A 23,701-nucleotide genomic window follows, 5' to 3' on the forward strand; every position below is an offset into this window, starting at 1 on the left:
ACCAATCATCAAAAGCTTCATTTTGCATTTTTCTTAATGGAGAGTGGATAACTAGTTTGAACTCAGTTGGAGTACTAGTGTTCTTCAAAGTAAATACTGACATAAGAACAGCCACCCACTTTACTAAGATTTGTTTTAGACTACACATGTGTTGGCCCACTATCTACACAATCCTCTGTAGGAAAAAAGGGGGCAATTGGTACATTTACCTATAATTCTTTAACAATGCTCACAAAAGTGTACAGAAGAATTCTAAAATCTTCAAACCTAGCCTACACAATGTCGTTAGCACAGGGACAAATATTTTAAAAATTTATATGGCTGTCCTTGTACTTTATGGGCTTTGCAAAGCTCGCATGGTATTGTGGTAAAATATACAGCCACCATCTTTTCATTCCTGTGGACACTAGAACAAGCTCTCAAGGTACAACTATTCTTTCAACAGACAGCACCAACCCAGATTGTTTCACTGTACCAATGGCTGTGCTGGTTGAAATGTGTTATGGAAACAACAAAGCAACAACACAGTTACCTGGCCCATCAAATACACTTGCTGCAGGGCCTACAGTTCCATGTCCAATGAGCCTGTTAGATTCACTCACTGTGCATGCAAAAATGAGGTATAGCTCTTCAAGTATTACATGGATGATTAAAGGTCTTGTTAAAGATTTTAGCCCTATAAATTTGATGGTGTCTTTGGGTGGCATGTTAATCTAATGTTAATCAAATCAGACTCTGCATCTCAGAGCCTGGGTTAGATCTATTGCTTGCCAGCCAATTGCAGGGATCTAGTTACAAAAGTTGTAATTGGATAGCTGTTATTGGACAGCCATGTGATTGCACGCCAAAGGGACAAATAAGTGCCCCTGGAAAACCAATCACCAATTTTGTTATAGATACGATGAAGGTGATTCCTTAGTATTGCATTGCGCATCCCTACTGCCCACGATTTTCGGGTCATTAGAGCACGCACATGAGCATGTGTGCGTACAAAAGAGATTTCCGTCAAACTAAGCTCGATAGCAAAATAAATGCTCCTTTTCTCTTTTTAAACGAGCACGGTGACCCCCTCTTTTTGTTTCATAATTTCAATGAGAACAATATCCTCAATAATTAAGAAAAAAAATTAGCAGAAATCTATGGCTACTTTTTTGGCAAATGAAATAAATACTACAGAGGGAGACATAACGGGCCCAACAACGCATGTCCAAATTATGTTTCCTTTAAAGGATAAAAAAAATGAAGTGTATTTGAAGACATTTTTTGTGGGACGTAGATGAATAAACAATCAAAGAAATTCAAACTCTTTGTGATATAACACGCTGCATTGAAATATAATCGAGCTTATTTGTTGCTCATGGATATTACCAAAAGTCACCTTAATAACCATATTTGGCAGCATTGTGGTGTGAAAACAAGCATGGTGACCCCCTCTTTTTACTACGTTTTTAATATCTCCTTGTCCTGTAACAACAGCATAACAATTTGCATCAGAAATCTATGGCGGGCTCTTTTACTAGGGAATCACCTTAAATAGCCAATGTATCATTGCCAAATCTAGAATCTACAATTTACTGAATTATTTTTGTCCCTGTAGATGGTTATTTGTCTAGCGCTATTCAACTTGTGCGATTTCTACGTGTTTTCATCGGACAGAATAATCTAAGAGAATGTAGATAGCAGGCATGCACCTTGCTATTTTGAGAAAGATACCTGATTTTTGAATGTTGTTGCGCAGCACTTTATTCCCAGGCATCCATTTATTTTATTGTGAGGTCACTGAACAACAATGCACCAAAACTTCAGGAAGACGTGATAATTGTAACAAACACCACTTGTTACAAAGCTAATGATAGATTTATCATGGGGCACTGGGAATAGTCCACTCCAGGCCACCCTCTCTTGGTTATGGTGCATCCTCAATTCTTATATCTGAAACTTGTCCGTTCTGTAAATGATTTGGTACGCCACTGTCTTAAGTCAGTGTTTTCTGTTCAGTTTCATTCACAGCATTGTTAATCGTATCATCAAGTTAGGCAACACACCATCATCTTTTGCTCTGGCCCCAGCATTGGTGGAAACTTACAGTCGCCTGCTTGTCTATATGGAAATTGAGTCACTGGGAATCAAAGGATTCATTAGTAAGACTGATCATAAACATTGTTACTTTCCAATTAATTTAGAAATTCTCCCTTTTGGTGACAATAATGATAATGATAGTGATAGTGATAGTGATAGTGATTCCATGTGGACATGTTCAAATGCGCATTTAAACTCAAATTATATAAAACTAAAGACACAGCGGTGTATGAGCTCTGGATTAAGAAGTCCAATGTCTGGGATTTGTCAGGTCCTGGTCATAGTTTCAGTGTTGGAACAGGTGTAAAATTACTCGAGCGCAATTTGTTGGAACAATGCTAAGAGGTTGCTAGTGACAGACAACTAGCAATCAATGTAAGGGAAATAACAATAGTCCTGGTGACTTCATGCTGCAGAAATTGTACTTAGGGATAATGGTGACGTGGAGGTTTGAAACCCTTTTAATAGGACTTGAAATTTGCGATCTGAGAACTTTGCAATGCAAAGATCTCATTTATTTTTTATGTCAAGCAATAGCTCTTTTCACGGTTAGGTTTTCTCATTTGCATTACAATGTAATCCAACATGGATGCGAGGCAACTTCAGGCTGAAACTACAACATGTCCCAGAATTGGCTTTCATACATGCTAGATTACATTTGTGATCTGAGGACTTTTATAGGAATAGAAACTTTGAGAAGTCAGAGAGACTTGGAGAGGGGGATAACTAATTTTGCAACCCAAAGTTCTCATTATGTATGTCAAGTTAATGGGACACTTTCATTCGCAAATGTGATTTAAATGCAAATAACATGGAGGCTTCCTTTGTTACAGTACTGAGGAAAAAAGGAGTTTTGCATGTGGGGTTCTGTTCTGAGTCATTGTCTTTCTTGGGTCTGGTTTTAACCTAATAGGACAGTTTTGGTATTCTAACTTAGTGGCTTGATGCGCACCTTCCCGTCACTTATCTACATAAGTACACCTCCCCTCCACTGCTGCAGAAAACAGAGTTAAAACTTACTGATAGCGTATTCTGCAACGCATTATGACCCACTTAGCCGTGTGCAAGGGACACGGTGTAGTCTTTTATTCTTTCATTGTGGTCAAAATTCCTTTAAACTGAGATCATGTAAAAGAATGAGATGAAGTGATCAGATTGTTTGTTTGTACTATCTGCAGGTTCCTTGCTTCCCAATGTGTTCAAGAGTCATGCTTGGGGAATTCTCCACACTTTGCTAGAGATGTTCAGTTACCGTCTGCATCACATTCAACCTCACTACAGAGTGACCCTGCTCTCTCATTTACACTCGCTTGCTGCCGTGCCACATACAAACCAGAATCAGCTTCATTTGTGGTAATTTACTCTTGATTTTTGACTAATTCTCAGGGAACAGTTAAGGCGGGGGTGGGGGGTATTGTTAAATGTTACATTGTTGATATGATTTGGCGTTATTCTCTTGTTAGCTCGTGAAGGTTTCAGGCAGTCTTAAAATGCCGTCATAATTTAACAGCTGAAGGACTTGTGGACTTTTATACATTTTTCGGGAGATTTGTCAGAATTATATGTATGAAAAAGAAGAAAAGAACGGGGAATTAGAGGTAACTGAAGTAAATGAAGAAAACTGAGGATGTAATGAAGATTGGGTCGTGGTGGTTACCAATTCACAAAACACAGGAGACATTTACTTCCGGCTGAGGAACTAACCAATAGAAACGTTTCGGTAACCTAATTCATGCACACTGTATGAGCGTTCAAAAAAAGATTGTGCACGGTCGTGGACATTCCAACGTAAATCTTGTCATCTTTGTTTGCTCCTGTGAAGTTTGCCGGGCTTCATAACTATTCCCCTCTATTAACTATGGCAAGACGCATGAAACAGTAACAACCCGTGTTTAAGAACCTGCATTTTTTGAAGTCTGGCAAAATAGTTTCTTGTATTTTGGGGTACTTATTGACAATTTAGGCTAAATAGGATGTTATTAGGTTCTTAATTTCTATGAAGGAACTCGAGATATAGTTGTCGATTACCAGAAAAATAAACTTTGGTCCTTAAATATATAGTTTTATTCACAACTGTATTATGAGAAGACTAACACAACTGATTACACAATGTATAGGAAGTGTTACCTCTAAAACAAGAGTTGGTAATTTAGTTGTTTAATTAATTAAACAATTTAATTAAGTTAATTTAATTGTAACCTACATACAAGAAACTTCTTGATCTTGCTTGGCTAAACAGGTTCTTACATCTTTGGGTTTTAGAATGGTAAATTTCTGCCAGCAGGTTCTTAAACCACTAGGTTCTTACACAGGGGTTTTTTTACTGTTTCTGATGATGGTGATTCTTGTACATCCAACAGTGTTGAGAGCACAGCCCTCAGGCTTATCACAGGATTAGGAAGCTCTGAAGTACAGCCACAACTGTCTCGCTTTAATGCTGAACCAAAACAGGTGAATAACAATAACCAAACTCTAAGAGGATCCTTGAATTGGGATCACATTGAAGTATTTTCTTTCATGAAGTGACAGTCTTCTTGTGGGGGTTACATATTTGTCTCTCAGTTAATCAACTCAAGACGCAGACGGGAAAGAAGATTCTATATATGATATATTTACTCTAATGTGAATCTTCCAAAGTTGACGTCAAGGTAGGTCTGTTCATCCTTCCATGAGGGACATCTACGAAGACTACACTGTATATCATAGCTGTGTTTTACCGTGTTTGTAGTCAAAGTTGCACAAACCTTGAATTAGTAAAGAAAATAACTTCTATTTCAGATTTCTTTAGATGTTTTTAATATATCAAAAGAAAACCTAAACATAAATGACGGAATTAAAAACCTAAATGAAAATCACCAAATTGATTGCCATTGAAATTGAGTCTTTACAAGAAGTAAGTCTATTTACAAATGAGTATTTGCAACGTTTTGTGTGAAGGTTTGGGCGATGACTTAGCACTTTCTGTTAAAGGGAGTGGTAAAGTTTCAGGCACATACTTGCAAGAGAAAAAATGCACCAAGAACCTCATTTTGTGGTCGTATTGTTAGGATAAGATATTATCTCTTTGGCAGTGCAATGATATGCTAATAACTATTAACATTGTTGTGAATTAATTTGCTTTCCCAGCTTTTGTCTGCTGAATCTGAGGAACTCAATCGAGCCCTTGTATTGACCATAGCACGGGCTATGCATATAACTTGTAAGTAAGCTCATCGATTAACATTCTATTCATGCTTTAGCATGCATCATTGAGCTATGACGCACGCCGGCGGGAAGTTTGGAGAGCAAGGAAGAAGCGTAAGAGTTGCTCGAAGCGCAGCCGCAACCATAGCTTCTTGAGTGCTCTCCAACCTACCCAAGTGCACTGTAACCCGATGATGCACAGTTAAATTATGACTCACTTATTTTATAGCATTGCCAATGGAAATAAATTTCTCTAGCCAACCAAAGTTAACCTTCTCAGGCTATAAGCGTGCATAATTGGATTATGAAGCATGCTTGCATATACTAAGTTTTGCTAGCTATGCTATAAAGACAGTTAATGTTTTCCAGTAAAGGTGCAGGCAGACCTGTCACACCACTTTGGAAGAGACTATATCAGCAATTTTAACTGCGTGCTGGATTGTAACAGTTTCAAACAAGATTGTGTTGTTGACGTGTTTGTTACGGAATACAACAATATCTTTGTACCATCTTAATCTAGATTCCGGGCTGCTTTTTTTTTTTGGTAATATCACAAAAGTGTTTATTTGTTCATAGCTGCAGAATCGAGTGTAAACTGGTATGAAGGAATTCTGAGAACTCTGATCACCAATACTCCACACAGGTATGTAAATAGTGACCATCCTACCAGGCTAAGTTTTATTGATCAAAATACATTTGAAAACATACACCCAAGTGAGAACTACGTATCTGCTTTTTGAAAAGTGGGAATCATTTCAGAGCGATTATTTCTTTTCGCAAAGCAAATTGTAACTATAGTAAGCCAGATTTCAGAGTGGTAATCTAATTACTTCAGAGTCAGTTGTCTACTCTCCAGATTCTATTACCAGATTCTAATATCGGTGCCATGATCTTTTCCCGTCTGGTCTTGCTGCCCAGCTGCCAGAGAAACGGTCATCTAACCCTGAGGTCGTGCCTTCCAATTCGACCGGAAGGAAATACTTGGGTTGATTTCCAGCACTCCAAATTAATTCATGTAAATCTCTTCTTTCCAGCTTCTATGAATTCCCTGATCTGCTTTCGTGTTAATCTATTTAGCCAGTTGGTCAGTCTACCAACTAATACCAGAAGCATATGTGATATGCTTCTGCTAATACATAATTAATTGGCTACACGACCCCTCAAGCATGTAGTGCTTAAACGATAATCGTGTTTTAAATAAAGGATTTTACTTTACTTTACTTTACTTTACTTTACTTTACTTTACTTTACTTTACTTTACTTTACTTTACTTTACTTTACTTTACTTTACTTTACTTTACTTTACTTTACTTTACTTTACTTTACTTTACTTTACTTTACTTTACTTTACTTTACTTTACTTTACTTTACTTTACTTTACTTTACTTTACTTTACTTTACTTTACTTTACTTTACTTTACTTTACTTACCAACAAGGGCTTTTTGTTCTTTTTGTGTTCTTAACAGCATCTCCATTTAGAAAAGCATTGTTCAGTCGGAAATTGTTTTTGACGATGCTGCTCATCACATGACGTTCGTTTCTTTGTTTTCTTATTAGCTGGGCAAGCCACACTCTGGCGTGTTTTCCTCTACCCCTTCGGCAATTTTACACGCAAAATCCTTGCCCTCACGAAACTAAGCAGGCACTGAGACAAAGAGTGGAAGACGAGTACAGAAGATGGAAATGTAAGTGTATTTTGTATATTTGTCCTCTCTATGAGGTGCAGCACTTGAATCTCAATACTTTAAACGTTATAACCGTGAGAATGACTCCTTTGTCGTTGAAAAGCAAACCATGCGAGTGATTAGTAAGAGATTGTGGACCGAAAGGGAACGAAACACACAAACATTGCTGGCAAGTCCCCGTTCAAAGTGGCACCTGTATTCAACAGTGGCAAGAGAGCATGAAGATAAACGAGTTAATCCTTCATATAGACCTTGTGCTCAAGGTAATCCCTCTAAAATTATATTTAACTTTAGTATCTGGTCCTCCTGCGGTTTGTGTTACCATGCGTGTTGCGTAGATGTTTTCGTGGAGGATAAAAGGAGCTCAGTCACAGCATTTTGGGTTACTTTGGCTGCGTACAAAATTCCCTTTAAATTGAAGGAAACCTGTTAAATAGTAGGTTCCTAAGATAGAAAAACACTAAAGAGATAATAATAAAGTGTAAAGGAACAAGAATTGTAAAGGATGGAGAAGACTGACATGGATTACAAGCGACGAACTTGCTCCATCTGAGTAAAACTCGCGTCACATGATTGGCTTTAAGAGAGATCATTGTAGAATAAACCCTTTATGGTTAACTCTCTTGACAGTAGCCACATAGAGAAATCCAGATTTTTCACCAGGAAACTGGTAGTGAAAATACACAAGTACTGACTGAAGAAATATATCTTTATACTTTCAGCAATGACATCAGAAACTGAAATATTCAATCATTTTGCGGATCCCTCCTCGACAAATGTTTTCATTTGGTAAGCAATGCCATTTTTATTTGGAGATTGATACTGTATGATTAGATTGACCTGACAGGGACTGCAGGAACATGTAAGATATCAAAGACCTTATCAAACATGAAGGACTGAAGGAGAGTCTTCGAGAATTGAGGGACGAGAAGTTTAGTGAGAAGAAAAACATGTTGATCTGGAAGGACACACACTGTAGGTTGTGCATGGTTCAATCAACAGCGTAACAGGAGCTAGGAATAGATTGTGAGTGCATAAACGTTAGCTTTAGCCCATTGTCACCTGAGAGATACAGATGACATTGCTGTTAAATAACTGCACATTGAAAACGCTGATCGGTGAAAAGCATTTCTTTCTTGCAGCATTTTGTGGAAGATGTTACTGGAATCAAGCCGTCTTAACCCAGTGTGTCACAAGTAAGTCTGCACGCTTTGCGCGCCTTTGATAATCATTTCCACTTACCCAAACTGGTTAGTAGGGCCTTTGATGTTATATAAATGTTGTTTTCAACTGTCCTGATTAAAATGGTCATATCTCCTCTCTGCGTTTTGAATGTTTTAGCTAAGGTCTTCACAGTTAAGATATAAATATTTTTAGGCACTGTATATTTATTCCTAACAAACATTTTTATGAACTTTTTTTCCTCAGAGTTCTGGAACGGCTAGGTGCTCGTGCACTTTCTGCTCATGTGCGAGTGTTTGCTGATTACTTGGTATATGAGTTTTCTACATCTGTAGGAGGAAAACACGTTAGCAAGGTGTGAAGGAGAAAATAAAAGTAAAATGATAATATATAAAAGTAAAATGATAATATATATTTGCTACATTATTACTTCAGCGACAAGTGAGACGTGCCTGCAGGGAATCATGGTAGTTGTATTCGTCAAAACAAAATATTCAGTCCAAGATAATGAATACAACTACCATGATTCCCTGCAGCGTCTCATAGAGGGAACTGGGCATCAGTTTGTTGTCAACTAATGCTCCATCTGCTGTCAACGGAAGTTTCAATCATGGCTGACTGAAGAAATTTACAGTTATGGTGGTCGACCTTGTTAAATTAGTTATCACATGTAATTGTATTATTGTCTAAAATGCTGCTCTGTTTCTCGTACACAGTGCATTACACACCTTAATGACTTGATATGGAAGTACAATGTGGTTACTTTGGACAGACTGGTTCTCTGTCTGGTGAGTGCAGCTGCCGTCTTCTTTTAAATGAGGTTCTCTCATATTCTTAATAAGTGTATATGTCTCTTAATAAGTGTATATTTCTTGGCAACATTTAGATTCTCACGTTCGTTTCTCGTTCGTTTCTGTTTTTGTTAAGTTTCCTCATAAACGAAACGGTTTTGTTTTGGCTTCAGGGCTGAACTATTTACATAGAGGCGATTGCATCCAAGCAGAGTAAAGTCCGTAATTGGCAACGTAAACATGGGACGCTTTTAATTAAACCAAAAGTTTCGGAACTTTCGAAATGGGAGTAAATGGTAAAGAAACTTCCTTGGGGAGTTTCCGGAAAATCCGAAATTGTTCAATTTTCGAGATGCGAACCATTAAACCAAAAATTTCGAAAATTGCTAGAGGAAAATTAAATGGAACGGAAATTCCTCGTAAGAAATTTTCGAAAGTTTGGTTAAACCTTGCGATGCCGTCCGCTTGTCCGGAAATTCTGGAAGATACTGTTCCATTCGTCACGGGAAATTTCTGAAAGTTTCAAACCGGAAATTTTGGTGGAATGGAAAGCGCCCTTGTTCTAGCCAGACAAACAAACTGGTGAACATATGTTGTTCACATGTCGCTAAAATGATTCGTCAACATTATTTAACTTGACAGTAATGACATTGTGTTTTCTTAGGCTTTGCGCAGCCATGAGGGAAATGAAGCGCAGGTTTGCTTCTTTATCATTCAACTGTTGCTGTTGAAGCCGCACGAGTTCAGGACTCGAGTGAACGCTTTCATACGCGAGGTAGGTTTATGCATGTACGTGGTTGCAGTTGTACTGGAAACTTCAAACAGGTAAAATAACTAGTACCTGGCCTGTGAATACAGTCTCATCCCTCGCTCTCGGGCACTTTGGAGGTTTGCTTTAGGCGTTCACGAGAGTTCTCTCTTGCAAAGCCCTTAAAGGAGCTCAGTCACGGAATTTTGAGTTATTTTGGCCACGTACAAAGTTGCCTTTAAGTTGAAAAAAGCTTGAAAATTGTGGTTAACTAATTAAGATAGAAAAACACCAAAGAGATAATAACAAACCATAAAGAAACAAGGTTAGTTAAGGATGGAGAAGATTAACACGGATTGCAAACGATGAACTTGAAAAATTTAGACTAAACTTTTCAAGATGCACAAACCGTGACGTAGTTCCTTTAAACGGCCGGAGGCAGTACGAGGCGAGAGGAACATGAATTCGCAAGGTAGGCATTGTCCAAAGTTATAAATATTGGACATAGAAATCACAGAAGCGACTACTGATAACTTATAACCTAATTTGAAATTGATTCTAATCTTGGGCGAGGTTAACCTTGCATTAAACAACCAAGCTCTGGTTAGTCATTTTGACTTTCATCTTGTCTAGAGGTCGGTTTGAATGTTGTTATCCCTTTCTTTGTAGAACTCTCCTCAACACTGGCTACAGAATGAATGGCATCAGAAACACATGGCATACCACACGGTAAGCGTTTGAACCGTTTGTTAATCAGTCTCTGTGGCTCACCCCCTGGGCATAATGACTCAGCCAGCAGTCATCAGCCAATTGAAGAAACACTATAGGATTACTTTTACTTCAAATTGTACCGGCAAACAGATACACGTGAACAGATCGAACAGTTTTGTGACTGCCATGAGTGACAGTCATTTAAGTCTGATCTGTTTACAAGATCAGAGGGAATTTTGGTTGAAAAGCAGTTTAAGTTCCGAGGGATACCTAATGGAATTTAAGTTGATATCTCTGTCTTTAGAAGACGATTTCTTGTTGGAATTGTAGATATTCGTTCGGAATATGAATTACAAACGATTAGAAGCGCTTTTATAGCTCACGAAATACTGTAATTTAAAAACGTCCAACCGCGCACTGACGTCATAATTTCCTATCAAGCTTTGCAAAAATAAACATGGCGGCGCGTGGAAAATTTGAAATCCAAGTATGGCGTAAGGGAAACGCTGAGTATTCAAAACAGACAAATAATTATCGACCCAAGATTCCCTTTAATTTATCCCCAAATGTTTCGAGAACAAAGATAAATTTTCTTTCAAATATTCCACTATGGCAAATGCGACAAAGGAAAGTTGGAGACCTTGGAACCTTTCCTAATGCTGTCTCGCGCACTTAGGTTTTAGTCTCCATTTGAAGTTCAGAAAGCTAATTGCCGGGTATTTCCAATTTCTTGCTATTGTAGTCACAAATGATGCTGGCAAATAAACAGAAAATTAAGTATCGTAGGCACGCAATGCACGCAAAGGGCTATTTAGGTCACAAATTGTGGACCTTTGATGCTGCCAAATATAAATTGTCAGTCAGTGGTAACACGCCATGTAAATTGATTCAACTCTGAACTACGTCTCGTTAAATGGTTTTCTTCCAGAGCTACCCTGAGAGATTTTATTTTGAAGGACTGTTGGAATCTGCTGGAGCGTTAGCCTCTGCACCAACAGTGCAATACCTGCCCATCTACTTTGGTAATGTGTGTCTAAGGTTTTTACCGGTAAGTGCATTTCATTCACTGCCGCTTTCAACAACTTTTCCTTGCCAAGCATGGCTTGATCACTTCAAAGATGAGTTTCTTGTATTTGAGCGTCACTTCAAAGTGTAATTCTAAATGTGACGGGTATTTATTTTCTCATCTATTCATTCGGTAACCAGAGTAATTCTAACACGTTAGATGATGCAAAATGAGAGTATATTTGATGCAATCTGACATATGCAGTCGAACTTCTATCAAGCGGTCACCCCCTATAAAGCGGCCAGTTATCAAAGTCCCCCAATTATTGTCAGTAAAATACTGTAAATGAACCCTTCTTGATCGGCCACCTCTCTCAAGTGGTCGCGACCACCCGTTGTGGTCGTCTCGATGAGGGTTTTGACAACTTTATTTAAAGAAATTGAGAATCTCAGAATCCAAGACCAGTTTCAGTGGCTCGTTTGTTTTTGTTTTCGAAGGTATTCCTTGACTTGCTGTTCATGTGTGTTTAGGTTTTTGACATTGTCATTCAACGTTTCTTGGAGCTCGCACCAGTGCACAAGTCATTGGAAAGTCTTCTTGATCATCTTGGCTGCTTGTACAAGTTCCATGGTTTGTTTAAATAACCTTTTTTATAACAAATTAATGTTCACTCATTTTATCCTGGACCGGGTTGCTCGAAAGCCGGTTAACGCTAAGCCAGGATTAAAAGTTAACCGAAGAAGTAATTTTTCGGGTATAAAAATGTTTTTCACTTCTTTTATCTTGTGTAGGTTGAGATTACTCACGCTCGAAAGTGAAAGACAAACAATTTAAACAGGAAACCTCACCGAAAACGGAAAAGTTACAAACCTGAAATTAAAATTCTCGCTAATCCTGGGTTAGCTTAACCGGCTTTGAACAACACGATCCTGGTGATTAATCTGTCAAACACGACGGGATGTCAGGCGGAATTGAAACGTATTCTCTGTACCACGGCAGATGTTTTTCTAGTCTCTGGCATTATGTTTTTTGTTATTTAATATCAGAAATGAATGTTACTGGCTCTCCTTGAACATTTTATCATTTTTTACTATCTCACATGCCTGTTTGTCGATGTTTTGTTCGTAAGATCGCCTTATAACATACCTGCACATCACACTACATTACTACGAGCACTGCCTGAGGGACAAACCGTGTCAGGCGAAATTGAAACGTATTCTATGTACCACGGCAGATGTTTTTCTAGTCTCTGGCATCATGTTTTTTGTTATTTAATATCAGAAATGAATGTTACTGGCTCCCCTTGAACATTTTAACATTTCTTACTATCTCACATGCCTGTTTGTCGATGTTTTGTTCGTAAGATCGTCCTATAACATACCTGTACAACACGCTACATTACTACGAGCACTGCCTGAGGGACAAGCCCGCTCTCAAGAAGAAGCTTGTTGGAGCAATTATTGGTAAGTTTTACACTCAACTCTCGCTATAGCAGACACCCTCGAGACCGTCATTTAGTGTCCGTAATAGCTAGAGTTCGAAATAGCGAGATGTGATGAAAATATCACATATAACGCACACTGCTATACTCTGGTAAGATTTTCCAGTTTTATTTAATTTGTAGTGCACATTTACTTCGACACGTAATCATAAAATATTGGTCAAAATAGTGTGCGAAATAGTAAACATTCCAAGTCTGTAGAGTAATTATGTCATTCAGTAGGTCAGTCCAAATTGTCCGTTTGAACGAGAGAAGAAATATAAAAATTTTAGCTTGGGATTGCATGAAGTGCTCTGTAATGGCGGAAGTTGCTTCCGTGCATTTCTTTGTAGTTTCGGTCGGGGGTGTAGCTTCTGTCCGTAATACCGGGGTGTCTGCAACGCGAAAGTTCACTGTATTAACCATTACGGTCGAATCTCCCCTGACAGTCCGCTCCCTGCATCTGCCATCTCTGCTCAATGGCCAGCTTATTCTTTCCCTCGGTAAGCCGAGATGAAGAGGAGTAACTCAGCTGTAAACGAGATGCTTTATGATTTCATAACGTTACGTCTATTTTTTTACTTTGTCTTGATTCCTTGTTAAGAAGTGAACGTGTCATAGATTTTCGCTAGCTTTCAAATGTATGAGTAATTATAGACTTTGAATGGATATTTGGGAGCACCATCAAAGGACCAGGAATTATTGGCTGGATTTAGCGCGATCTTTAAAGGCTCATTCAGTGTTACTTTGGTACTCAACTAAGTTTAATTGCTTACCTTTCTTATAAAGGCAAACTAGTTTATATATGTAATAGGACTACATACAGCCCAATTTGAAAATAATTGCTAGTCAGAGGGATTTTTTGAATTCAATTATTTCCAAATTGGACTAGGATCAGTAGGATGTTAAATATATTTCGTAGGAACTGTCCAGACTACTTGTTAATTTAGACACTCTCCAATCAAAAAATGTGCGCGCTTCTAATCTTTAGGATTTTGGGCAACAATATAATAGCTTTAGTGACAGCCACGGACATCAGTCTCATATTTGCTTTCAACAGGTGCACAAAAGGATGTCCACCCAGCCGGCTGGTGAGTGTTTGTGCGTGAGCTATAATGGTACTGTAGGTTTGCTGCAATCTTTTTCACCTCCTCATACGCTAGCTACTGCGAGCCTTGTTAAGGTAAACATAGATTTAGTGGAAATTCGACAAATAATAGTACACTTACCTTTTCCAAACATCAGATATGTTCATTGAATTACTGTTCTCAACGTTTAATACAGTCAAGTTAAAGCCAGTTAAAAGTAAGCATAACAATTCCAAGAATCTAAGTTCTCTAGAGACAGTCTGACATGCGAAGTGTTCAACGAACTATTTACCTTTCCAAATATCAGATTTGTACATCGAACTAATGTTATATGCGTTTAATACAGTCAAATTAAAGCCAGTTAAAAGTAAGCGTAACAACATTCCGTGAATTCAATTCTCTGCGGACAGTCTGCCGGCGAAGTTTTCAACTAATTTAACTTAATTATGGTGCGGAAAGGTTGTTTTGTCTTTGTTCAGGTGTTTGTCCAAGGGGTACATGGAGTACCTGTCCAACTCTGATGACACGCCCTGGACTCCAGATCTTGCTTATTACTGTTCTGTGATTGGTCGACTCGTGGACAGTATCCTTTTGCTTGGAATTTAGAACTGTGGACTTAAGTGTGTCCACTCTCTCTATGTAACTGTATCAGTAGTCAAAGCTAAAAAAAACTGCCAGACAGTTTGCATGATAAGCGGTATATCGTGTTCCATAGCTTCCTTTAAAATAGTCGCGCACACGGGTTTCGCATGACTTACCAAACGAGTTCAAAGGTCACTTCTCAAACTCATTATAATTCATCAAGTTTGAACAAAGGAAATCATGACCTTGAGAACGTTTGGATATCTGCTCTTAATTAGCATAGATTTTTACGATTATATTTCTCCATTTTCTTCATAGTTTTCGTGTCGATTGAGAAGATATATCAAACACTCAAGACAGTGTTTGACCACATTTCCAAACACCTCGAAGTTCGTCAAAAATACTCCGCTGCGCGTCGTATTTTCAACTCTCTTCTCGGTGTTTGGAGACGTGTTCAAACGCGGTCTTTCGTGTTTGATATATTGCATCCATGGATTGTGATTGGTGGATTACGATCGATTTTGTTTTCTATTTTCGTCAGGGTTTTCAGCTTCGGAGTTCGCGTATGTACTTTATTTGAAAGGGACAAATGTTATTTATCTTGACTTTTGTTAGCTGTTTCTGGTAAAACTCCACCCCCATTTCCAGCTTGTGATTGGCGATTCAACGAGTTTCCAAACCCCGTTGCGCACGCGCTTCACGTGACTTGGGTTGAACTGATGGCGTTACCTGTCACAGGACAGGAAGTTGGAGATGCCTTGTTCGACGTCATCTTCAAAGGAAGCTACGTCACTCACAATACTAACATCCGAGCAAATATTGTGGAATGGATCAATGCTCTAGGATTAGTGTTGTCGTCACTTCCGGTAAACACTGACTTCCCTAACACGGCGGCCAAACCCAAACCTTGAACGTCACTTCCGGTTTTCATTGCTAAGAACTGTTGTATAAGTCTGAAGCATATTGTGCATGACATAAAGTCTTTTGCAAGACGATAAAAAGGAATTCGAAAACGGCTACCAGACTTTTGGAATTTGACATTACGACGTTGTACATTCCTAACCCATTAGAGCTCGGCTGTTAGAAATTCAGTGTACTGATATAGTAATTTTTAACCAAAGTAATCCACTAAATTGACGTTTCCGGGAGTGAAAATATGTTTTGTAGGTTTTGACTTTTTGCAGTCGTACTCTTGATAGGTCCTCTTTAATTTGCTTTATCATTAATATGATAATTTTTAATGTTTATTTATTAGGAGCCATATTGGAGCATCGTGTATGATAAAATCTGTATGGCCCTCTTTAAAGAGCTCTCCGCAAGAGACATATCAACAACTCCCATTGCTCTCGAGGACTTGGGTAAAGCCGCTCCATTCCCCTACTCGTTTCTCGATTTTTCTACCAACGTAGCCATGCATTCAGAGACCAATGTGGATTATGTCTTAGCAGTCTCGCATGCGCTCTGGCACCATGCAAGTATCGGTCAACTAAGCCAGGTTCCACAGTAAGTATTGTGTGTCTTATGGCGAGTATTGTGTGTCTTAAGGGATATTTATTCATGGTAGGACACGTAGTTTGCTTTTATTTAGTGTCGTTTGCTTGCGGTTAGCATTTATTTACTGCTGTTTGCTTGCGGTTAGCATTTATTTACTGCTGTTTGCTTGCGGCTAGCATTTATTTACTGCTGTTTGCTTGCGGTTACCATTTTAGGGGTGACTAACTGTGTCTAAGGCGACTAACTAACTAACTAAGGCGACTAACTGTGTCCCAACATGAATTATATTCCCATAATAAAGTAGATTTGTGTTATAGCGATCAGTGTTAATGATTATCTAGGATGAAAAACAGTTTATTGTCCAAAACAAGCTTAATGGTTCTCATTAAGTGGTCGTGGAGGTTTATGTCGATATTTCTGTTACTGGTTTGAATGCCAAGTATTAAGTTTTCAGTTTTAATTCCCCGGTCGCCGCCATGTTCACTTTATGGTACTTTGTGGCGGGAGATTTATATATGAAGTCTGTGGAAGACGATTTTGTGTTAGAACCGTACATCAGTATTAAGCTAGAAATCGAATACTCATTAGAAGCGATATCATAAGAAGCACTTGGGTATCTCTTAAGTTATGTAATGACTGCACAGGGACGTCACAGCTCTCCATCAAGTTTACAAAAACTCACATGGTGGTGAGTAGAAAGTTTGAACGCCAAGAATAAAAAATGCCTTTCTCAGACAGTTAGGCAAACCTCTGACACGCTTTGTTCAATATTCAACTTGTTCCCATCATAACTTGCTATGATGACACGCTTTGATATTTTCTATCTTGTGGAATGGGAACACTAAATTGGTAAATGCTGTCCTGGTAATCCAAAGTAAATTGAGCCCATTTCTGAATTTTGCTGCTGTCTCTTTTAAGGTTTATTCGTGACCGCGTGTCACAGCTGGTTACAAATGAAGCTCAGTTTCTTTACGTATGCCATTTGGTTGGACCATTCCTTCAACGGTTTTTCCAAGAAAGGCCAAGATGTCTTCAAGAGGTATTGCAAACGTTGTTCGTGTGAGCATGACCTTTTCTCTATTTCAGGCTTCACAAAAGTAATTTCTGTTTTCTTTCCTTTTTGTAGATCGTCGTGGCGTTGTACCATCTACTGGAGAAGATCAACCGAGAAGTTCAACACATTCACCACATTGATACAATCTGTGACTTCTTGTATCCTTTCCTTCGATTTGGGGAATTGATTTCTTTCATACAGTGTTGATCCCCAATCTAGACGCCGATAGTTGTAGCCAGAATAGCAGTGAACGTCTGCGATTTTATTCTTGAACCATATAGTATGATCTTTACTACCGTGTTGTCATTTGATTTAGTATAAACAGAGTTTCTTGTGTAAACAGTTTCGGCTGTGTAAACTACCGGTCGGACTTTTGGATTCCATGTCTCTGTAGGCGCCTACTTTTAGTGTCGTAAAATGAAGACGGTTGCCCGTTTTTCTCTTCAACAATGACGGTGATTCACGCGTGCACCGTCTTTTTCGTACTAGTAGCGCCGGTGGCAGGGGTGAAAGAGAAGGGTTCCCATATGTGGAGGGGCGGGGATGCTGTTGGTCTCTATCAAGAGTGTAATTCTCACTTAGCGTGTTAAGGACTGTTTTAGAATTGTGTCATTTAGGGGTCAAATATAGTCTAAGCTACATCCAAATTGGTCTTCTTGAGGGATTTGGTTCATTTTTTTTGCGACCGCTGCTTCCGCGCTTCCGCCCCCTTAAAATGAGCTCTCTCCCCCCCCCCCCCCCCCTCCCCCTTACTGAGTGCGACTTGTTGTGGTAAAATATACACGTCGATTTACCCCGGGATTTACACCATTTGTACTTAAAGTTCTTTAATGTTCCCTCAGATACCATATCAAATACATGTTTATAGGAGATGTCATTAAAGATGAAGTCCTGAAGATCATTCCTCAGTTACGCCAGTCGCTTCAGGTCCGGCTGAGATTTATGACACAGAATGTGAAGAGAGATGACAATGCATAGCCTGCTATCACTTACCAATACCACACTAAAATGCTAAAAGTACTGAAACCTCTTCTCCTTCTCCTTCTCCTCGACTCCTCCAAAAAAACTTGCCCTTCAGATCTTAAACGCAATTCTCATTCCGGACGCAAGCCATGGGAATATATTTAGTTTTAGTTCTAAAGGAAGATGTACTGTCTTAAGTTTTGTAGCCTACCTCTTTTTGTATTTTATGTTGTTTGTTTTGGACGCAAATGTGATATTTATAGAGTTTGTTTTGTATTTCATATCAAATTTAGACCGTTGTGGCGAGTTTTATCCCCCTTGAAAGAATAAAACCAACCATTGTTAAACTGCAAAATTCTTTCCGAAAATAAGCCAATTGAACAAAAATACTACTTCACAGGATTAAGCGAAGTGCCTTCTAATTGAGAGACGAACGAAAGGAAGAAGGAGAGAGAGGAGAGAAACGAGATTGCCTCAGAACAGTGCACCTTGGACTGAGATGAACCGTTGTAAATAGATAGTAAATTTAATTTATTTGTTATAAGGATTTGAGGTATCCACGTCTCTAAGGCCGTGACTTCCAATCGAAAGTAAAATTATCAGAGCCAGTCACACTGGCCGTAAAAACCGAGCAGACGAAAGCATATAAATAGGTCCTTAATCCGTATATGTGCCTGGTGTTCTTTGTTTTTTTTAAGGAGTCGGTAGCTCCGGCGACCCGAAGGGCCGCCAAGCGGAGCCCCATACTCATATAAGAAAGAAAAGGAAACCCCTGAGTTGATTTTCTCATGGCTATCATGGCTAGCGGTATTGCTTGTGGACGCGTACGCACGACGGCGACGGAGTCGCGCAACATGGCGGCCATACTCCAAATAATAGGTTGACAGACATTTAGCCTTGGTTTACCGTGTACTTCTTTGATATTGGACATTCATGTTATGATCAATTGACACCTGTCAAAAGGTCTGAGCGCGAAAAGGCCTAGGTACGAGTTTAACGCTACAGTGTTACGCAGGACTTGTAAGTAGCGGTTTTCCTTGTAAGGTCGCGTAAGAGATGACAACAGGAGACAAAGGTAAACTATTCAGTCTTTTAGTTCCTTTATTCACTCTTTCCCTACTCAGCAAGATTGTGTGCTCCCTGTGGTTTGTTAAAAACTTCCAGGACACAGGGTCGGATAGCAGCTCACGAATGGCTTGATGCTCTTTGAAAAAACAATAGAACAAACAACAGAAACAACACCCTTGACCCCAAAACAATAACAGCTGCTAACAAGCAAAAGAATTACAAGCTTGCGAGAGCTGCTACACTTCTGATGCTTGCACTGAATGCCACTGGCTTGCGATATGCGCAGTGAATGCTCACTTGCCATTTTATGCTATTATTTGGCCGGCTCCGTGAGCGGGCAAGATGAATCAAATCCTGCACTGTGATTAGCTACCCCAGCGGGCAAGATGGAGCTATCTTGCCCGCTCGGGACTACCCGCCGTGTCCCGCAAGAAAAATTTCCCCGAAAGCCATATAATAAATCCTTTATTGACCAAGCTCGTTCGGTCAAGATGGCTTGATATTGGCCTCGTTCTTTTTTTGCGAGTTTATGGACCTCGACTCCGTCTCGGTCCATAAACTCACAAAAATAGAACTTGACCAATATCCAGCCATCTTGACCTCACACTTGGTCAATAACCCGTATATACTGCATGTTCCAATGCAAATTTTCCTGCCAAATGTTTTCGCATTTCTTCTGAAACGAACTGGCTTCATCTTTCGTCCGAGCTTTGCTTTTTGCCGTGATCAAGAACACGGTAAACAGGGATTCAAGAAAATATAAAAAACATACCAGTCGGCAAACCTGTGGAAAGCATAACACCTACTTTAGAAAGCAAACAGGTTGTGCCATTTAATAAATCTTTCGGCCCTTGCCGACTGCGCTTAAATGAAGTCCTCGTCAAAGGCCGATATTCGTCTACATGCACATCTTCAATGTAAAGCTCCTAGACAGTGAAGTGATTGCTGCCGTTAATTAGAGCTCTTGTTATCCTCGAAAGGTTTATTTCACACAAACGAGCAACAGACATGACAATTTATAAAGTGGCGTGTATTGGTTTTGAACCTGTCTTGAACAGTGTGATAGCTCTGGTCAAGATATCGTTTATGGAGAAAAGAAGCTTTTAAGGAAGCTCTAAAAGACGCGGTAAAATTTTGAGTTTATCGCCTCGAATCGATAGAGAACAGTTCTATAAAGTAGCCAAAGAGTGAGATTTTCGACGGCATAGCCGTCGTTCGTGACGGGGGGTCTGGGGGCAGAGAGCATAGGATTGAATCCGTTTGCGTGAGTCTCACGCTCAATGCGTGAGACTTGAGAGCTCGGCGATAACTCTATTTACTGGCAAAACTAGAAGAATGCCGTTTGTATCAGAAATACTTCTTGCCATTTATAACACTTATCAAAACATTTTAGTTTCTGTATAAAACTTGCTCCGAAATATAAAACTTATGACGCAGTTTTAATACGTGTAAAAAAATATAAAACTTGTCAGAAAATATATTAAACTCGTTGCACATATAAAACTTGTCATGCAATATATAAAATTTGTTGCAAATATAAAAATTGTGGAAAAGACTTGTTGACAAGATATAAAACTTGTTGCAAATATAAAACTTGTCGCGCAATACACATATGTGCATATCGTAACCCAGATCACCGTGCCAAAGGGCCAGAACGAGGCGAAGAATTTTGGCGGGAAATTCTCCCAGCATTTGCAAGATGGCCTCTAACATGAACCAATGTTTATTACTATTATTATTATTCTAGTATGCCTGCCACCTCAATGATGTTATAACACAAAGTAATTCTAATTAGCTGTGCTGACACTGGTTCAATTTGACTTGTGTTACTTTTCAATTTAACCCAGGCTGTTAATGCCTCAGGGCTGGCACTAACTACCCATTGTATGAATAAAAAACCCCTAAATATTGTATGACATCCAAAGTCAATTCTTCAAATTGAATTTTTCTACCAGAAACCTAATGGTGTTCCTCTTAGATTCTTCATATGAAAATATTGGTTGATAGCCAAGCTCTTTCCGAGCCTGCTTCCAACTAACTGTGTAACCCTTACACACACTAAACACAGAACACCTGTTTAATGCTACAGAAAGCTTGCAAACTGGAAGTAATATCCATGTTATGAATTCCAAAATAACAGCAATGAAGAAAATAATTACATAAGGAATAGATATGTTAAGTAGTTTACACCCAGTAGCTGACAAATAAGGCTCTACTAAGTCAAAAAAGTTACATTCAGGGGTGTTGTCTCCAATAAAGAATGCCTTCCCAGCAATCAATTTTGGGTTTTTCCGCAATACATCAACTGCAAGCACATGGGCCCATGCAGTGTTACCCACATAACAAGTGTGAAACTTGGCCCTTGCATTTCCCATTCTTGGTAAATAACCAAACTGATTTTTTGCCGAATTGATCACACTAGGAATAAAGGCTTGATCTCCTTCCCCGTACATAACCAGTGATCTTAATGAACAAGTCGCAAGAACTGCATCATTTGCCAAAGGACTTCCATTAGCTTCCAGGACTTTCTTCTCAGCTTGCATTTTAGTAAATGCATACAGGCCAAAAAGATAATCAGACACTTTATCGCCTGGAGGAGGTGTTGCCTCATTCAAATTGTAATTATCTGACCAACCCAGTGCAACATCTGCAGTACTTGTGTATACAAGTCTAGCGACATTGCACTCTAAACAAGCCTTGATGACATGTTCTGTCCCTTTCACATTAACAGCATTCATTGCTGTCCCTGATGGAAGATTTACATCTACTATTGCTGCTGTATGGATGACAACACTTGCATTCCTCAGAACTGCCCTGACCTTTATGAAAAGAAGAAAAGCACTGAATACTTATTGCAAATTGCTTAATAACTTTAAAATTTAATAGCAAAGGAGTGTGAACAAAAACCCCTCAAGATACAGTAAACATCCACATTAACACTTTTCTTAATCATGATGAGTCATTCTTTTCAAGGTATAGGATCAACTTTTTGCTACCATTTTGATGTCATGTCATGTGAAAACTTAAACTTTAAGAAACTCCATCTATCTTTCTATCACTCCGAAAACTTGTAAGAAAATATATATTTTGGAGGTCTTATAGCCATTAAATATAAATTTCAGGTGGCCTTAAGGTTGTAGATTTTAGAATTTTATAATGTGACATGAAAACAAAGAATATCAATTAGGAGGTACATTTTCCAGCACAGGCACTGATTTTGTGGAACAACCGAATGCAAAATTGCAATAGAGCCTACACAGAACAAAAAATTCAATTGCAAGGAGATTCTGCTTTGTGTGTTAGCCAACTCCAGCAAATACAGACTTTATGTAGGCGGCAGTCATTTCAAAGCCTTCTCTATCATGTGCCTCAACATTTACACCTATGTGATAATTTTTAACCCAGTAGTTAGTAGCAGCTCCAGAGGTCCCCTAAAAGGAGGGTACGGATCATACATGAACTAGCATATTTGCCCTGGAAGCTTTGCTTCTTGGGCAAATATTTGTTTAAAGAGCATCAAATTTCCGCGGGGCAACTATCAGCCAATAGTTACTTGATAGAAGCACTCTATTGTTTAAATAGAAACCGCGAGCTCATAATCTTATTGTTTATTAGATTACTTTTCCCTTGACCGCCGAAAATTTTATTTTACAAATTCAGCGCAAAAATCAGGTGTTGTTTGTTTATCACATCCTCAAGTCCCTAAATCCCACATCCTGGAGTCCCTGCACATCCCCGAGTTCTGACATCCTCGCATCCCATGTTCCCGAATCCCCACGTCCCCATGTCCCCGAGTGACCGAGTCTCCATGTCCCTGTGTCCCCACGTCCCCAAGTCCCACGTCCCTGAGTCCTCGCGTCCCAAATCCCGAGTCCCACGTCACAGTCCCCAAGTCCCCGTCCCACTTTTAGTCACAGCCCCAGATGTGCACCTCGTGATGGGGCCTTCCTTGCTAAAAAGGGAAGGGGTGACGTGAAAGGGGGTGCAAACATTTTGGCCAAAAACAGGGCTTACATTTTTCAGCCATAAGGAGAAGTGTGCCCTCTCTTAGAGTCACCTTTGACACTATGACATTAAGAAGGCTGCATCTGCCTCTGTATGAGTTTCTTAATGAATATTCAGACTTCAGCACAACGATGCACTGGTTTAATTTGAAAATCTCCAGTTTTCCACTGCATTTTCCTACAGGTTGGCAAGTCTATGAAGTCCTACGAAGGTTTTATTTGTGGTGTATATTAATGTTTTGCACAAAACTGCCATTGATTCTTGCGGTTCTATTTTGTCACACAAGCTTACCTCTTCGTAATTGCAAATGTCCGCTCGCATGTAGCTCAGTTTTCCTCCCTGAGCATTCTGAAGGAAGAAAGATGGCTCGCTATGGCAAATATCAAGTCCCCGAATTTCCTGAATATTTACACCGCGCGTATTCAACAGCTCCACTATTTTAAGGCCTAAAAATCCTGCTGCACCCGTAACCACCACTATTTCTCCATCTGAAGAACTTGGATGAAGTGACATAATGCGAGAGCTTTAAGAGGGAGCGAAGAGGAAACTCAATTTGAAGGAGGAGCTCAGAAAGTATGGGA

General features: G+C 39.2%; 2 protein-coding genes across 2 annotated transcripts in view; one reads left to right on the top strand and one right to left on the bottom strand.

Moving 5' to 3' along the window:
- LOC145463945 (mediator of RNA polymerase II transcription subunit 23-like) overlaps window positions 1-20,139 on the top strand; it is a 40,370-nt gene extending 20,231 nt beyond the window's left edge. The window contains exons 18-40 of the mRNA XM_081447735.1: window positions 446-620; window positions 1,999-2,141; window positions 3,258-3,432; window positions 4,440-4,530; window positions 5,206-5,278; window positions 5,839-5,905; window positions 6,821-6,948; window positions 7,671-7,737; window positions 8,091-8,144; window positions 8,377-8,485; window positions 8,847-8,918; window positions 9,586-9,696; window positions 10,339-10,398; window positions 11,309-11,428; window positions 11,917-12,016; window positions 12,751-12,849; window positions 13,927-13,957; window positions 14,434-14,537; window positions 15,152-15,402; window positions 15,792-16,039; window positions 16,949-17,069; window positions 17,157-17,242; window positions 17,927-20,139. Coding sequence (XP_081303861.1) covers window positions 446-620; window positions 1,999-2,141; window positions 3,258-3,432; window positions 4,440-4,530; window positions 5,206-5,278; window positions 5,839-5,905; window positions 6,821-6,948; window positions 7,671-7,737; window positions 8,091-8,144; window positions 8,377-8,485; window positions 8,847-8,918; window positions 9,586-9,696; window positions 10,339-10,398; window positions 11,309-11,428; window positions 11,917-12,016; window positions 12,751-12,849; window positions 13,927-13,957; window positions 14,434-14,537; window positions 15,152-15,402; window positions 15,792-16,039; window positions 16,949-17,069; window positions 17,157-17,242; window positions 17,927-18,062 — 2,621 coding nt within the window. The 3' untranslated portion in view covers window positions 18,063-20,139. The remainder of the gene's footprint in view (window positions 1-445; window positions 621-1,998; window positions 2,142-3,257; window positions 3,433-4,439; window positions 4,531-5,205; window positions 5,279-5,838; window positions 5,906-6,820; window positions 6,949-7,670; window positions 7,738-8,090; window positions 8,145-8,376; window positions 8,486-8,846; window positions 8,919-9,585; window positions 9,697-10,338; window positions 10,399-11,308; window positions 11,429-11,916; window positions 12,017-12,750; window positions 12,850-13,926; window positions 13,958-14,433; window positions 14,538-15,151; window positions 15,403-15,791; window positions 16,040-16,948; window positions 17,070-17,156; window positions 17,243-17,926) is intronic.
- Window positions 20,140-20,198: 59 nt separating this feature from the next.
- Window positions 20,199-23,647, bottom strand: LOC145463966 (3 beta-hydroxysteroid dehydrogenase/Delta 5-->4-isomerase type 3-like). Its single transcript, XM_081447763.1, has 2 exons — window positions 23,412-23,647; window positions 20,199-21,934 (listed from the first exon to the last, which is right to left on the bottom strand). Exons 1-2 carry the CDS (start codon window positions 23,631-23,633, stop codon window positions 21,041-21,043), a joined length of 1,116 nt encoding a protein of 371 aa, XP_081303889.1. The 5' UTR covers window positions 23,634-23,647; the 3' UTR covers window positions 20,199-21,040.
- Window positions 23,648-23,701: the final 54 nt, after the last annotated feature.

Source organism: Orbicella franksi, chromosome 12 (assembly GCF_964199315.1).
Source record: "Orbicella franksi chromosome 12, jaOrbFran1.1, whole genome shotgun sequence".
Classification (NCBI taxonomy): domain Eukaryota; kingdom Metazoa; phylum Cnidaria; class Anthozoa; order Scleractinia; family Merulinidae; genus Orbicella; species Orbicella franksi.

Bases quoted from the DNA above. Each gene is read 5' to 3' on its own strand.
- LOC145463966 (XM_081447763.1), bottom strand. From the start codon at position 23,633: ATGTCACTTCATCCAAGTTCTTCAGATGGAGAAATAGTGGTGGTTACG. The intron at 21,935-23,411 runs GTAAGCTTGTGT...CTTTTCATAAAG, and splicing joins ACATTTGCAATTACGAAGAG to GTCAGGGCAGTTCTGAGGAA.